At 37.4% G+C, this 17,982-nt stretch overlaps 1 protein-coding gene across 2 annotated transcripts in view; it reads left to right on the forward strand.

The window, feature by feature from the left end:
- Positions 1-3,328: 3,328 nt before the first annotated feature.
- The window catches only part of LOC149834459 (U-box domain-containing protein 4-like), a 28,966-nt gene continuing 14,312 nt past the window's right edge, over positions 3,329-17,982 (forward strand). For both annotated transcript variants that reach the window (XM_090011425.1, XM_090011426.1), the window contains exons 1-3: positions 3,329-3,403; positions 6,755-6,880; positions 10,633-10,913. In XM_090011425.1, coding sequence (XP_089867551.1) covers positions 10,638-10,913 — 276 coding nt within the window. In that variant the 5' untranslated portion in view covers positions 3,329-3,403; positions 6,755-6,880; positions 10,633-10,637. The remainder of the gene's footprint in view (positions 3,404-6,754; positions 6,881-10,632; positions 10,914-17,982) is intronic.

Consider the following 17,982-nt stretch of genomic DNA (forward strand, 5'->3'; position numbering starts at 1 on the left):
ATTCAGGTATGGATTCCTCTAAATCGATCATACCCAACACATTTATGTGGTCAGGACTGCAAAAAAAAAAAACACTGACAAAAACCTTCATTTAACAAGTATCATATAGCACGTATCAATTTTCCACATATATATATATATATGTTATGGAAAATGGTAGGAATTCATGTAGTATGGATGGAAGGAAATGGGTAAGAAATTACAACTGTTAGGAAAAAATCAACAACTGAATAAAATATGCATATTGTAATATAAAAGTCTTGCTACATCAATTGATTAGTTGCGGTGCTCAAGCCATCGTTGAACCAACGTACTTTTCCAAATCCACCTAAACCAGACTCATTGAATACTCTCTCTCTCTCTCTGAAAAATGATTAATTAAACAAAGATATGAATATTGCAATTTAAAAGTCTTTGAGAATCAATTGTGTGGTTGTGGAGGCTTTGCAAATTGGAAGTATTTGGAGAAAATTACAGTATCTCGTTTTCTTTTATATATATATATATATATATATATATATATATATATATATATATATATATATATATATATATATATATATATATATATATATGGGCGTTGTTTTCCTCTGACACAACAGTGTTGTCAACGCCAAAAAAACAAATCACAGCATTCCTTCTTCCTTCACTTGTTTCTCATATAGGCCTATGCATGTGTCATTTTATGAAACCCTTCTCATGTAAAATTCTAGATACAATTTTTTTGTATTTAATTAATTGAAATTAATTAAATACCGCCAAGAGTAGTGTTGTTTTTTGAAAATATGGCTATTTTTTAGGTTAGAAAATTCTTTTATTTTTTGAAACCAAATTCACAAACTATATTTTGTTGTTTTGCTTAAATGTTGTTTTGGCCTTTTCTTTTTCAATAAAAAGAAAGATTGCCCCTGAAGCATCATATGTTTTCAAATATACCGTAGCTTTAGAGGTGGTTTTAGTCATCCCATTGCATATATATATAATAAAAAAAACAAATTTATAAAAAAATACAACATGAGACTTAAAAAGGTTAATAAGTTACAATAAAAAAGGATTTTCTTCCTCCCAATCAAGCGATAGATATCTTGTAAAAATTTTATAGTTTATCTTTATGATCCTAAGCAAGGGATGGCAATGGATCGAGGAGAAACGGGATCCCACCCCACCTCGCTCCGTTTGGACCAGTGATGGAGGACATGAAACAGGGATGAAGGGCAGGATTTTGAGACGGGTGGGGGTTAAGACCTTATCCCCCGCTGCAGCCCCCGGCCCGGTCCACTGCCACCCCTACCTACGAGATCAGACTGAGTGGAGTGGAGCATCCCTTGTTCAAGATCAGCTCGTTTTAATGTAAAAGGTTCATATCAAGGTGAAAACTGGCTTTCCTTTTTCTTTTTTTTCTTTAAACGTCCTGAAGAGCTTATTATTAAGTCAAGTTGCCAGTAGCTTAGGTAATTTACGAGCCCGTGGCTTTTAATTACGATAATGAGCCCCTTTTTAGTGAAAAATACGTTAACCTAAAATTTTACTGCGGGGTTATAAGATAGACCCAAGGGGTTTGGCGTAGTGGGATGGGGCCTAGACTGTTACACGGACAGTAGAGGTTCAAATTTCATGGGTGTCACCCCCGTGTAAGCAAAAGCATGGCGACTTTATGGGGTTGAGAGTTTAGCGCTCGGAGTTTTATACCAACATGGTCAAACACCGTAGTTCAGCAGAGGCTAAGCTAGCTCGGTTAGGTCTCTGCACAACATATTGTGTGCCACTAGGACACGGGTAAAAGGACACAGGACAAGCTGTTTTTAACCGTTCTCAACAAGAGCAGCATGTACGGAGAGACCACAAGGGCTCCACATTCCTGACCATGGATTATCACCTACTATGGTTCAAAAATTAATTGAGATTGTGATTGCACACTTTAAGTGTGCTGCTGTACCTAACGAACCACTATCTGATGTTAGGTACAGCATCTTCAGGTCAAATCACACTTAAAACCCGATGAACCGACCTCTAAATGGGCCGAGACGACCCGATGGCCACCCCTACCCGATGCACTTTAAGTGTATCCACTATCGCCCTAATCACCCACCATCTATGGGACACAGCCTACCAGCTGCATCTATGGTCACCACTTTAAGTGTGATTTGACCTGAAGATGTCCCAGCCCATTTACTAATGAGTCGGGTTTTGACCCCGTTCTTAATGGGATGGGGTTTGAAGAGCAGCTCATGACCCGGCTCATTGGCCCAATGAGTCAATGTTTAGCGGGTCAGAAACTCATTTGTAGGTTATTTTCAAAAGCCAGCAACCCTAACTTTTAAATAAACCAATAGTCTCATGCACTCAACCAATTATCTTTTTATTTTTCATGCAATTAATTAGGTAAACATTAATAATCAATAACTTCTCATGTACCCAACTAATTATGGTTATAGTTTCCATAAAATTGATGTAAATAATTCGATAAATGATAATAATTACAAGTTACTATGTATTCATTTAATTTCTTTATTTTTCATATTACTAAGAAATTAGTTAGGTAGCTTAGGTTCATTGGGTCCAATCCATAGCCCGTGGGCCGACACAGACTCGACCCATGTATATAACGCACCAGGTTTTGGTACGGTAGCTAACAGGTCAGGACTTTAAAACTTGACCCAAACCCGGTCCATGATGGTCCGGGTCGACTTGGCCCACTGGGCCACCCTGACCCATTGCCCACCCCTATATATTCAAGGGTGTACTCCTCTGGATAGGAGGACCTCGAGGGTTTTACCAACCTGCAGTTTGCCATATCTGACCCGAGTTTTAATTAAGATCTGCAATTTTTTAATGCCTTGTGGTAGTTCAGTTGGAACTGGGTCCAGACCCAGTACCAGCACCTTAGCATCAGATCTGGGTCATCCAATAAAGGCCCGACCCGTTGACAGCCTTCCACTGCAAATGAAGAATTAAGGCACAGAAGGGTATTTTGGTCTTAATAAATGTTAATACTATATCTGTAATATATCATTAGGATTGGGGCAATTTCTAGGTCATGCCGCAGTTTCGTGACATACCGTCCGTAGTTATTACATTATTTAAAAAAAAACAAAATTCAGTAATCAATAAGGGTATGTTTGGATACCTTTGAATTCTTGGAAAATGAAAATTCTATTTCTCATAAAAGCATGCCACATAGGATTCCCGTGTTTGGCAGCGTTCAGGAACTCGTTTTGAGAATTCTATTTTCTCCGCAAACTCCTCTTTTTAGATTCCCACCGACCCAAGTGGGAATTCAAATTCAAGAGAACGCAAACTCCTTTTTGGGGTGCTTTTTAGGGGTTCCCGATTTCCCAACCATCGGGCTCTCCATTTCTCCTCTCGATCTCAAGGTCTCTCTCTCCCTCTCTCTCTTTGTGAGGTAAATTTTCCCAATATATTTCTATTTTCATGGCATTTTCCTCTTTGATGAATTGTTTGTTGTTTTGTTGCATTTTGGATGGTAGAAAGGAGAAACAATCGGCGAATTTAATCTCATCGACGATCAATCTGGATTAGTTCGAATTTCGGAATCATTTTGAGTTACGCATTGCATTTCTCATACGTTCGTTTCTTCAGAGCCCTCATTCCTCTCTTTGCTTCTCTCCCCTGCCTCTTCCCTCTTTGTTTCTAGAGAAAAAACCCTAATTTTAGCCCTCCCTCCTTCGATGTACCCGTTTTTCTTTGGGGAGAAACCGTAATCGATCATCTTTCTAGGGTTTTTCTTCACCAGAATAATCGTCGATCTCTTTTCTTTGTAAATCGCTAGCATTTTTTTTTTTTGTATTTTCTGTAGTTAAGACTCGTTTTCATGACTCAGTCATTTCTTTGTGGATGAGTTAGAAAATCCAGTTCTAAGAATCCTGTCAGATCGAGGAAGGGTCATCCATAACCATGCATTTGTAAGCCATACAGCAATTATAGCTGAATTTAATGTCAGATTAGGAAAGATTTAATGGGTACCTAAGTTGATATTGGTGGTTATTAATTGTGTTTATTAGGGGTAATTCAGTTACCATATTAAGTTGCAATGTCTCATCCCTTGTTCAATAGTTAGGTTGTAAATTGGTGTACTATAACCTGATCTGAACATATCACTACAATTCGACGTCGGACTGACGTAAGGGCAGACGAGTGCTCTGATAAGTATGTGATTAGTTTGGGTTACCAGGTTAAATCTTTTGTGAGTAAAAGTGATGGATGAAATCTTATGCCATATCTGAGTTGTATCCGTGCTTCTTTGAACTCTAGCCAAAACTACTGGTTATGGAATCCTTGAGCAGGTAACTTATGGTTGTAAGCAGTATTTGAGGCAATTAAGATACTAATATGACTTTATCTAAGTTCACCAAGTCCCTCAATTTAGGGTGTTTGGAACTGCATTTCTGAAGAAGAGTTAGTTCTAATTAATCAATGTCAACAAGCAGGACAATTCACCATATCCAGATGTGGTCTACATATTTGATTAGGGTTTCCTAGTCCAGGCATTCTGGAGTATCCTGAATCTCTTTTGGTTCTTGAAACCAGTTTTCAGTGTTTTTGTGTCTAGTTTCCTAACTATGTTTTGTTCTCATTGCATGCTTAGTCCTAATATGAACTTTTGATCTTATTTCAGTTGAATTAGTGGTCTTTCTATAAACTGGTTCCTGCAGGTAGATTTCTTGCTAAACAGTTTTTATCAGTAAGACCTTTTAGCATTAGTTCAGTGGACTTGGTGCCTTTAAGTCCAAATCAGTTTGGTTCTTGACTTACCACTGGAAAGTGGACCCCTTTCCTGTTAGATTCAGTTATTTGAGATGCAAACAGATCTGGTAGACCTTTTATTGCATTGTAGCCTGAATTGTTTTGAGAGATGGATTTGGATATGAATAAAAATTCATTTCCAAATTATGTCCGATTCATGGTTTATGCTTACTATTGTTGTTCTATTGCTTTCGTACGTAAGTTGGGCTCTTTTCTTTTTTTTCCCTTCTTCTCAACATTCAGTTTGAACAGTCAAGATTTGAAAAAGCATATTTCAATCCATTTAAATGGTGATTACTCAATCAGATTTGAGAGCCAAGCGCAACTTGTTCACGTCCCAGTCAGCTATAACTTTGTTGATGCCATACATATGTGAGGGTGAGCCCAAGCAAAAACCATGGTTTCCACATATGATTCTTTCTTTGCTGAGATCTGAGCCAAGCTGCTCAGGTGGAAGGATTCTGATTCAATGAGTCTCCATGGGCCACTGAAAAGGAAAAGAAAAAGTTCAATTGTCTTGCTTTGAACTTATTAATTTTGTTCAAATCTATGCGTCATTTATGTTGGAATCATCTAGACCAGTACATAATTTCTGCTTGGAGAAACTGAGGGATCATAACCTGGATTGTTGGGAGTTGTGATCTACTAAATAAATCATATTAGCTTCATGGCTGCAGAGGAGAGTTAGGAGATCATTAATGGTGGTAAAATAGTGATATTTTATTAATGTGTTTTTTTACTAATAGAAAGACAATATCCCCGATATGTTTGGATACTTTGGAGGTTATCTCTCATGGAGAAGTAAATTCTCTGTCCAAAGAGATAACAACAAATGGAAATCCTAACACTAGATTTCTGTTGTTTGGGTAACTTGAATGTGCTTAATTATTTCTTTTGAGAATTCTCATTTTGTTTGTTTTTATTGTGGAATTCATGTGAGAATTGTCATTCTTCTGTTTGGATATGTTTGAGAATTCAACATGGATTTCTTGTATGGATCTTTAATTGGTTCAAAATGTTTTCTGATCCAGATATAATAGAAGATGATCCGGATTGCTTATATTGGATTGAATTTGGATCTGGGTATGAATCTAAATTGGATCCAAACATTGTTTAAATTACAAAATAGGACAACTTTGTTATTCTCTACGGCACATAAATGATACAAAATTGTGACTGCTACATAATGGTGTGCACACGAATGGCCATAGAACTTTTGGCACTCTACCAATGAGCTAGTGCAAAAAAAAACCATTGTGTTTGCTAGATGAAATATCTGCCTATTCATCTTATAATTATGCATTTTGATAAGATATTCCTGCATAAAGTAACCTTGAAATTAATTCGATGCACTACCAATTAATCATTACCATCTGAAATAAAGAGCCAGATTAACATTGAAATGCCTCAATCTAGTTCAATGTGGCACCTGTTTCAAACAAAAAGGAGTCAACTGAATGGAGACCCATATTTATTTATCTGCTGAAAACAATTGTCATACTACAGACTTCTCTTTTCATTGATAAACAAACAAGGAACAAAAAAACTGAAACACAAAACAAAAACAGTTGTAGAATATAACAAAAAACAAAAACATGAGACAAAACATAATAGTGTATGTCCAAACATCATAGTTATAATAACATCCTATGTACTATAGAAAGTGTCCACATGGTAGTAGTTTTCATCAAATGCTTAAAATTAACAATTTAATTAGTCTATCCTATTGTTACTAGAACTGAATTGGCGTTGTGAGAGGGGCATTTTAGTCCTCCCTTGTCAAAGGAGTCTCTTTTTTACCTTTTCTGTAGATATTTTGGATTAGAATGTAATAGTTAGATAATCTGTTTATATTGCTTTATGGTTTGTAAAATGCTAAAGGAATGTGATTGGAGTGAGCTTGGATACTTCTCTCTCTACTGTTTGCTTCTATTACTTCTTCTTCAACATGGTCTTCCTCTCTTTGATTCCTCCTCTTTTTCTTAATTAGTTTCTTCAGGTACCCTGTGGATATGTTCAAGATGTAGATGGCTACTCATTGAAAAGAAATCATCTTGATTCCCACATCTTCCTGGTGCACCATGCAGATTTAAATTGTTAATAAAATTGAGGCAGGGTGAGCTTCCAATTTCATTTTATCACCCTCAGTCTTGTTATAGAGTGTCGCACACTATGTCACATAGGTGTGGGTGCGGGTACGGGTGCGGATGCGGCGATGTGGCACTTTAAAAAAACTTGGGTGCGGGGGTGCGGGGAGGGTATATATATACATATAATTTTTAACAGTTTTAAGTTAACACTACGTGTATGTGTCTGCATTTATATATTTATATATATAATATAGATAAAAATGAACTTGTTTAGGGTTAACTGAATCTACTTTTGGATAGAAATGGACCTCAATGTGGTTGACTTCACCTAACACAAAGGAAGTTGTGTCCAAGTGTCGCACCCGCCTGGGTGCGGGTGCGACGTGGATGTGGTGCCCTGTTAGAAGAGTCCGTTTTACATAGGTTGCACACATACAAAACGAAAAATAAGCTGAAAATAAAGTGCCTTGCATCTTAACCATAGAATGGCTACTATATATGCTTTGGTTTTCTTTTACTTCAAAAAGTTTGAATCCTCCACCTCCCCCCTGCAGTTTTGAGTTTATGTTTGCTTACCTTGTACATATAATTAATGATCGTCATTGTACACATCTAGTTTTTCCCAACTAAATGGGCTTAGTTTTATGATTCTTTGCTTCACCTCCACATATAATCCACATCATACAATTTAAACTATATATGCTTTGAGGCTACTTCATTCTTCAGAAAGTCTTCAATTGGTTGCACTCAAGAAATATTTGGACCACCAGATCCTCCTTGACTCAAGCTAGGTGCCAGTACTCCACTTATGATGTTGAGTTTTATGCCGTGGTAGAAGCCCTTCGTTATTGAAGGCATTATCTTATTTATAAGGAGTTTGTCTTGTACATGGATCATGAGGCGTTGAAGTATTTGAATAGTCAAAAGAAGTTGAGTGCTCGTCATGCCAAGTAGGTCAGTTTCTTGCAAGAGTACACATTCACTATTCGCCATCAATCAGGTACTCTGAACAAGGTAGCTGACGCACTTAGCAGGAAAAATAGTCTTTTGATGACTATGTCAGTGCAGGTCATTGGGTTCGAGCAGTGCAAGGAGTTATACCCGTCGGACCCTGATTTTCAACAGGTCTCGGAATTGTGCCTCTCCCCTGATAGCACAACTGACCCACGATTTAGTATACATAACAGTTACCTTTTTTGAGGTAATAAGTTATGTGTGTCTGTTTTCTCTCTTAGACTCCAGTTGATTTCCGAGTTACATGAAGGGGGACTAGCGGGGCATTTTGGACATGATAAGACGTTCACTCTGTTAGATGAATGTTACTTTTGGCCCAAAATGCGCAAAGATGTTGTCAAGTTTGTTCAAAGTTGTCGAGTGTGTCAAGTGTCCAAGAGTCGACGTCAGAATAGTAGTTTGTATACTCCGTTGCCCATCCCTGAGCGACCTTGGGAGCATGTGTCCATGGATTTTATTGTGGGTCTTCCCAGAACCCTGCGTCGTTTTGATTCCATTTTAGTTGTGGTTGACTGATTTTCCAAAATGACTATTGTTGTTTCGTGTAAGCGAACCACTGACGCCTCGTTAGTAGCTTCATACTATTTCAAGGACGTGGTCCGCTTTCATGGATTGCCTCACACGATCACCTCAGATCGCGACACGCGTTTTATGAGCCATTTTTGAAAATCGTTATGGGCCTTATTGAAAACCAAACTCCAGTTCAGTAGTGCTTACCACTCACAAACCGATGGCCAAACCGAAGTTGTGAACTGCACCCTAGGGAACTTGTTAAGGAGTCTAGTGGGGGAGAATGTCAAAACATGGAACCTAGTATTGCCTCAAGCCGAGTTCGCATATAACAACTCCATCAACTTGTCCATGTGCAAGTCTCTTTTTCAAGTGGTTTATGGTCGATCACCCACCCATGTAGTAGACCTAGCACCTGTGTCCAGTATCCCAGCCCCAGACGCATTTGATGCCATTGAGTAGTGATATCCACAGACAGGTCCACGCCAAACTTGTTGAAAACTACGAAGCCTACAAAGCTTTCGTAGACCATGGTCATCGAGATGTACAGTTTCAAGTCGGTCAGTTAGTATGGGTTTACTTGCGTCCCGAGCGTTTTTCAGTAGGTACTTATGGCAAGTTGAGTCTTAAGAAGTATGGTCCTTTTAAGATTCTTCAGCGATTGGGTCCGAATGCTTACCTCCTTGAACTGCTCGACGATTGACACATTTTGCCTATCTTCAATGTGTCTGATCTATATGCTTACTGTGGAGACAACAAGTCGTTAGAGCCGACCTCTTCCCAACCAGGGGAGAATGATGCAGAGCAGGACCGGATCGAGTCTGTACCACGTGACCAAGGCAGGGCCAGGGAACCCGATGCAATGGAGGTGGACAATCAGACCCAGGAGGTGGATCCGATCGCAGGTAAGGTGCATTAGCACAGGGACGTGGCCCTGCGTACCTACGCCAGACGAGGGAAGACCCAGACTCCAGACGAGGAACAACCCAGATCGTCACCGATCCAGCTCTAGACTGAAGACATCTCGGGTCTAGGACCGGACCCGAGACCCGGGTCCACTTGCAGCCTTTAAATAGGCCACTCTAGGGTTGCGTGCGTCAGAGAACATTTTATTGAGAATTTTTTTTTCCATTCTGTCAGCAACAACCATTCTTTTACTGCATTTGTTTACTGTTTTTTTTTCTGTTTCCTGTCATTCTACTTTCATTGTTTTAGTTAAATCCCTTGAATCAAATTCAAACACCGTGTATTTCACGGCATCAATTGTTACTTCTTTCCTGCCATCGCACGACCGTGGGGTCATGCTCTTCATTGTCAGCGTCTAAGTGAAGCGCGACAATCGATCTCCAGCTGCATCAAATAATGTACCTCGTGACAGCCAATTCTTCACTGCATCAGTTCCATTGGAGTGCTACAACGGTGCTCATCAGAGAGAGAGAGAGAGAGAGAGAGAGAGAGAGAGAGAGAGGAGGACAGCTGCGGAGAGCTACCATAAAATGTGCTTCTAGGTGAGAGAGAAGGGTTAGAGCCTTGGGAGAAGACGTGGATGTGGGTGCTTGATGCCATTCTCCTTCATAGGGGTATAATAGTAATTTTGTTTCACCATCTAACCATGGCCAATGACTGATAATGATTAGTCTAATGGGACCCTAACAGATGGAGCAATCTGACTAATAGTAGAAAAGTCAGGGATGGTTTTTCAAAAACATAAAGCAGGGATCTTTTTGCAAAAAGCCCGCAGACAAGGGCTATTTTGTAAAAAACCCAAAAAAAAAATCTTTGTGGGATCCAAAAGAATGCAAAATGTGGATGGTTTTTTCCCAGATCCTTGTTAGAAGAAGTTCCTCACAAAGATCAAATAAATTATTACAATTACACAGTGAGAGATAATAACCAGTCAAATAAAATGTAACATTTACTCAATGAAATGCATACTCTTAGTGAGAATCTTTCTAAAATACAATATTTAGAGGATTTTTTTTTAAATATTTTCATTTATTTATATATTTTCTCCTAGTTGTAAATGTCTTCCCTCAATTTTTGCATTTGTGGTACACAAGGGAAAAAACATATTGTTATTTCTAGGTAATCTTGTCCTAGGAAATTTCTCGTGACTTGGGTTATGGATGTCTGATATGACTGCATGTACATGATTCAACTATGGAGTTTTCTTTTGTTCCATTACTGTTTTGTGTCATGTTGAAGATGCAGACTGTACTATTCTTTCTTGGAGGTAATTCGTATCTTGAAACAGGTCAGATGGAGAAATCAATGTTAAGAGATCTACTCAACAACATGTCTCACTTCAATCACTTATTCTCTAGTAACAACATAAAATCTGGGCCAGCTCAAGTATACTACCAAAGTATATCTGAACTGTTGACACTTCTGAGGCCTGTGCTTAATGAGATTGTTGATTTGGAGCCACCTTCAGATGAACAACTCAGCAGGAGATTGGAAGAACTGGATACATTTGTTGATGACGCTAAGAAATTCATGGAGTGCTGGCACCCGTTGATGAGCAAGATCTACAATGTATGTTCCTTTATTCCAATCTGTGATGATGGTCTTTTTCTTTTTTCATTTCAAGGAGTAGAATAGTCTAACAGAATCTTCTTGTATGGTAGATTTCTGTGTATGAGTAGCTTAAAATATGAATTTCTACTCGAAGGCAAGTAGAAATTGTTCTATGTTTAGTTTCCAGTTGTACTAGAATCACTTCCTAGACAAGCAGGATAAAATGGGTGAGAATCAAAATGAAACAGGCAGCAGCATAGTGTAAAAATGATGTACATATATAGCAGACAGAAGGAATACAATGTTAAGGACATCACAGGTGAAAGAGAAATAACAGATATGCAAGGGAAAGGACCACCCAGATCCATGTTTGTCACAAATCTCTTCAACATTGTGAAAAAATTATTTCGGTAAGACTTTTGAAATGAAAAAACCCTGAAAAGTTTCCCATTTCCAATATTATATTTTAATTTTTCATGATATTGCTCCAATGTCTATTGCAACATTCTCCCTATGTTTTCACAACTAAATAAAAATAAAAATCAAATTTCTTTTTTCCATCATTTTTCTGTACTTTTAGCTTAAAACTTTACTAACTTTTTCTCAAGAGAACAATTTATGCAAAAGTTCTCTGTTTCTCCATGTCTGATAGATTCTTGAGAGCAAGGGTTTTTATTGGATGAAAAAAGGTGTGGTTTTTTTGGGGATCCCTAAAATCTATGAACTGAAGGTCTCAAAAAATGAAGCATAGTTTCTGACACGACACATGAATCAGAAAATTCAAAGACATTAAAAGGGTGTCACGTAGATCAAGCGGCTATGAAAACCTTGATAAATTTCTAATTTGTCTAATCTAATAAGCAAAAATATGAACTCAAACCACATAAGAGTTGCTTTTTTTTTCATGAATTTACATTGTATGATCACTGATGCCTGCATCTGTATTACTGTGTGGAAATGCGTATATGAATCAAAGAGGGTATAGATGTATTGATCCTAAAACTGATAAATTATATGTTTCTAGAAATGTAACTTTCATTGAAAAAGAACATTACTATGATTTGGAAAAGCCTAAGAAAGAAACTGAGTATTCTTTTCTGTTTGATCTTCTGCCTAAAAATATTGATTATGATGTTTGTGATGAATGTATTAATGTTGATAACTCTATTGGTGAGAATGCCAATAATGATGAAGTTAATGTTAAAAAATCTCAAGAAATATGCTTGCGATAAACTAGACGTGGTCTTGAGAAACTTCCATGTGCTTTAGAGAAATATATGAATAACGTAACTAGGGAAGCTACAGGTGTTAGGCACTCTACTAGAATCATCAAACCACATAAAAAATTTGTCTCTTATGAATCTTTCTCACTTGTATACAATGTTTGCTTTGTATCGATTCACTCTTACATAGAACCAAACACTTACTACTAGGCTAAGGAATACCCAGAATGGATAGGGGCCATGAAAATTGAATTAGATGCTTTAGAAAAGGCCAAAACTTGAAATTCTGGAATTGCCTCCAGGAAAGAAACTTATAAGATGTAGGTGTATGTACAAAGTGAAAACCAAGAGTAATGGAACCTTAAATAGATACAAATCTAGGTTAGTGGTCAAGGGGTACTCACAAAAACCTTTGCACCAATAACACGTATGATTACAATTAAGAGTCCGTAATAGCCATAACAACAATTAAAAATTGGTCTATTTACCAAATGGATGTGAAAAATACATTCCTAAATGGTGACTTAAACAAAGAGGTTTACATGGAGGTTCCACCAGGATTAAGTGTTCCTAAGGGTAAGATTCTTCTGATGCATAAGGCATTGTATGGTTTGAAACATGCACCTAAGGCCTGATATGATAGATTTAATGGCTTAACGTTAAAGCTTGGGTTTAGATCATGTTTTACTGACATTGCTCCTCTTGTTAAGAATTTCAATGCAGATTACATTATTTTATTGTTGTACGTGGATGATATGATTATCACCGGAGAAGATAAGAATGGAGTAAATGATATTAAATTAGTTCTTAAGATTTTTTTTTTAAATGATTGACTTGGGTTATTTGCGTTATTTTTTAGGCATTGCGGTTGCTTTTTCTCCACGTGGATATTTGTTATCTTAAACCAAGTTTATTGCAGATATTATTGTAAGGTTTGGATTTACTGATGATAAATTATAGATTTTAGAGATGATAAATGCAAAGATAAGGAGTGATGATGGGGAACCATTGGAAAATCCTTCTCCTTATCAAGAGTTAGTTGGAGCTCTTACATACCTGTCGATCACTAAACCCGATATTGCACACAGTCCATAAAAGAAAGAAGTCAGTTTCAACATGCACCTACCTTTGTTCATATCGGTGCAATGCTACGTATCGTGAGATATATTAAGAATTCCATCAACAAAGGGCTTTTCTTGTCCTCTACCTCTCCTTTAAATTTAATTGCACGCACAGTCCATAAAAGAAGTCAGTTTCAACATGTACCTACCTTTGTTCATATTGGTGCAATGCTACATATCGTGAGATATGTTAAGAATTCCATCAGCAAAGGGCTTTTCTTGTCCTCTACCTCTCCTTTAAATTTAATTGCCTATACCGATTTTGATAGGAGGGGGGTGATCTAAATAACTGTTATTCAACAACTGATTTTTTATGGGTGATTCCTTAATTTCGTGAAAGTGCAAAAAGCAACAGAACATATCACTACCATCAACTGAAGCAGAGTATTGAGCTACGACTTCTACCACTTCAAAGCTTGTGTGGTTGAGACAATTATTAGAGGACATGGGAGTTCATTTGATGGAGTTGTCTAAGTTGTGTTGTGATAACGAAGGTGCGATCTACATCATGGGCAATTACACATTTCATGAGAGGACTAAACATATTGAAATGAATTGTCATTATGTTCGCGAAGAGTCCTTAAAGAAGACTATATCTTTACCCTATGTGAATTTAAAGCATCATTTGGCAGGTTTCTTCAACAAGGCTCTTCTCCTAGATTTCTTTTTCTGAGCAAATTTTTGTTATGGACTCCATAAGTTTAAGGGGGAGTGTTAAATATTATATTATATTTATTTATACATATACATATTATATATATGTATACGATATATATCAATGTTGTAAGTATCGTACAATATCGTACGATACATATGATATGTATCGTAACTATGGCCTAACTATATATGATACACACTCGTATTGCAATACAAGTGTGTATCGTATCTGTATCGTACGATAGAACCCTGTATCATACCGTATTATATGATACAAGGTGTATCGTACAATATGTGTTTGACACACTTTAAAAGGGCTGAAACTCGACTTTTTAAATTTTGGGTTTTAAAGACGATTTTCGTATTTGTGGAGAAGTCTTTAGAGGAAAACTCACAAACCCTAAGAGGCATGAGAGCTATGTCACATGGGTGCGGGTGCGGCGCAATTTCAAAAATTTTGGACACGGGGACTCGGCTATATATATATATATATATATAAAGACTTGGTCAAAGTTGTGCCCATTAGGGGACATGTGATGAGTTGTGAAGCCTGATTCAGGGTTTTTTTTCCTTACAGGAAGGGGGTTCCCCCCGGCGCGGGTCCCGCTGCGCGGTCAGCGGGTGGGGGTCCAGGGGGGGGGCAGCCCCCTCCCCCCCCCCCCCCCCCCCCAACCAAGTTTTTTTTTTTAAATTCAATAGCCTAGAATTTAAAAAAAAAAATCAAAAAATGAACCAAAATGACCATGGGTGCTTTGACCGCACCCCCAGGGTCGGGTTGACCGAGTCTGAGTCGCACCCGTGTCCACACCCGTGTCGGTGCGTGTCGACGCGGGTGCGTCGACCTTGGAGCCGAGTTCGTGTGACATAGCATGAGAGCGATTTGGGGACTGATTTGTGTGCAAAGGAGCGGGCTTTTGCGGATTTCTTACATAAGAGTGCATTTTCATTCTTTTTTTACTCAAGGGATTGATCTAAGGTAACAAATCTGTCTTCTTTGCTTTTCATTGATGTTTTTTTTGGAAGATGGTATCAAAGGGTCCGACATGACAATGGAGCAATCATGTAGTGAGTGAAAACCGATTGAAAATCGAGTGCAACTATTGCCATCATATTGTTTCGGGTGGTATCTCTCAGTTGAAGCATCATTTAGCCAAGACACATCACAATGTTGCTCCTTGATGTCATGAGATTTGTTGGATATCGTGAAATGGTAATGTCATCAATTACTCACTGGTTTGAGAGAAAAAAGACAAAAAAAAAAGAGACGAGTGAGACAAAGATAGGGTATGTGCAACCTTTGGAGGATGTGTATCATGAAGATGAACTCCCTACTTTTGATCCTACAACTCATAGGGAGAAGAAGACGAAGATGATGATGATTGATGTTATATTTTTAAAAAACTTGGTTATGTAATTTTAACACTTAAGTGTTCTTGTGGCATGTTCTTAATTGCAAGATATTTAATATTTTGCATTGTTCTTGTGAGATATGCATGCCATATTATCTATATTAGTTGATGTTGGATGAATGTCTTATGCAGCTCATAGGGACATAAATGATTCATATGTGATTTTATGGTTGTATTATGTGCAATTCATCATTGTTTCATGTGTAATGATTTTTTTAGATTTTTTGCCAATTTTTTTATTTTTTCTTGATTTTTTTTGGATATTTTTATTAAAACTTATGATTTTTTACGATACTCTATGATACATATCTAACTTTGGGCCCGACCTATAGGTGTAACAATACGCTACTTACAACCTTGATATATATATATATAATGTATCTAGGGATATAATGTATTTTTATTTCTTATTTTTTGTATTCAAATCAGCTAGGTTGACTAGCCGTTAGTCCTCTTTGGCTCTCTTGTATTCAAACTTGATCTCCCCATTCCATTTTATATGCATTCTTCTTGATGCTTTTTAAGATTAATAATTTTTTATTTGTGAATGCTCTCTCTTGTATGCTCTTTGTGAGTGCTTTGTTGCACTTAAGTTCTTGCCTATAAGTGGCATTTCAAGATTTTTTTCTTGGACATCATTTCCTTACAATTAGATGTATGATATTGTCTCTCTAACACTTAGTCATAACATGGAATATAGAGGCAACTTCATTTTGGATTTTATCAAATAGACAATGGTCAATCTACTATAATCTTCCACAAAAGATGCACAATATCTATGCCCCTTTAATAGATAACACTCATGATCGATCCTATATATAATAATATAAAACTTTAAAAGGATACAACTTGATGCACTAATAGGAAAGGAGGCACATGTTTTGCTCTCCGACACATATCATGCTCTAACACAAACTCATTCTTCACCTTGAGTATATTAGGTAACAGATTATGTAGCTTTGACATGGGTCAAATCAAATGTCCTATTTTACTATGCCATAATTGAGCATATTCCAAAGTCGGTGCCAACACTCAGTTTCTCATGTATAACAAAGCTTGTGGTTCATCAAGGACATACAAGCCCTTACTCTTACTACCACGACCAAAGGTCCTCCCTGTCCTTGGGTCTTGAAAATCATGGCGGTTTGAAGAAAAGGATATGAAGCAATTAAGAGTTTTTGTTAGTGAACTAACTGAGTAGATCGAGTGGAAAACCATAAACATGTAATACTAAGGAGAGGTCGAACCAAGGGGTCTTAACTTTTTGTTTCCACACACGAGTAATTATCCATCAGCAAGTTTAACAAGACTACTTGCATAAGAGACATGTAACCGAAATATATTCCTCTTTCTTGCCACATGGTTTATGGCTCCAAAATTGATAATACAAGTGCTATGAGTTGTGTGAGAGACATGATTACCTTGGGTGGTATATGAGGAGCGAGTTATGGCAGCCAACAATGAAGCCTATGTCAATCTCTCTCCCACCATTATCTCTAACTCATTTTATCCATTTTCTGAAATTGAATAACGTCTCAAGCTCACTTTCGGCATTATTTTCTGCTGCACTCTCTGCACTGGATGACTAGAAGGTTTTATTTTTTTGAAATGTGGTCTTTCTTGCAAGATCCTAATGTTGCCCTTTGTCTCTAACTTTTCTATAATGAGTGCACCTCAAATTGTCATTTTCTTCCAAGAAGTTTCTATCTCTTCCAGAACTACAATATCTCTACCTCTAGTTAGAGATGTCAATAGTACAGGTTTGGATCAGATATTCGACCAACACAAAACAATGTAACTGCGTTTTGGTAAAAAATTATACATGAATATGTAATTGGGTTGGATTTGATATCAAAAAATTCAATCTGATAGAAAGTCAGATTCAGTTTTATATATGAACCTAATTGGATGTGTACTAGTATAGAAAAGTAAATGTTTTTAAACATGCAACCAGGTATTTGAAAACCACCTTCACAGGATATAGCCATGTGTTCTACTCTACAAGTGAAGTAAATGCACCAAGAAACCTTTCAAAAAGGTTCTTCCCATGTGTCATCCCTTCACCTTTTATAAAGTGGCACATGCTGAGCAGTCAATAATATACTCGTCTCATAGGCTTCTCAATTCTGCATAGCATTCACTTATGGATCGGCTAACTTATCGACACCTATTTTTGGAATATCGGGCCACAATATCTCACACTTAGCCATTTGTAGGCACATAAACGTCTTTGAGATACTCGGGTTCATTGATTGAAGTAACCACCTTGTAATTAGGGCATTCTCTCTCCACCAATTGGCAAAACCTTGCTCATTTTCTGTTGACTTCTTTTTGGTAACATATGCCCACTTTCCTTGGGTGGCCAACTTAATGGAGCAAGCCCATTCTTTGTAAAATTTTCCTTTAAAATTCACATTTGTAATTTAAAATCCATGAATGCTTTAAAGACTTGAGGTGTTTCCTATCGAATGACCTTCTTTCGTCACCCACATAGGGCTTTTGCTTGTATCGCACATTTTGCTACTGGGTTTATTCTTTTTCTATCACTCTAGATGCTTACTACACAATTCTAGGGCATTCCATCCACATCATTCAAAAAGTCCCCTCATGCTAAAGCTATAGCTAGTCTAAATTTGATCAAATCTCGAGCTATTTTCTCCATTTTGTGAAACCTTAT

This window comes from Nuphar pumila, chromosome 6, assembly GCF_984573655.1.
Source record: "Nuphar pumila chromosome 6, dmNupPumi1.hap1.1, whole genome shotgun sequence".
Lineage (NCBI taxonomy): Eukaryota > Viridiplantae > Streptophyta > Magnoliopsida > Nymphaeales > Nymphaeaceae > Nuphar > Nuphar pumila.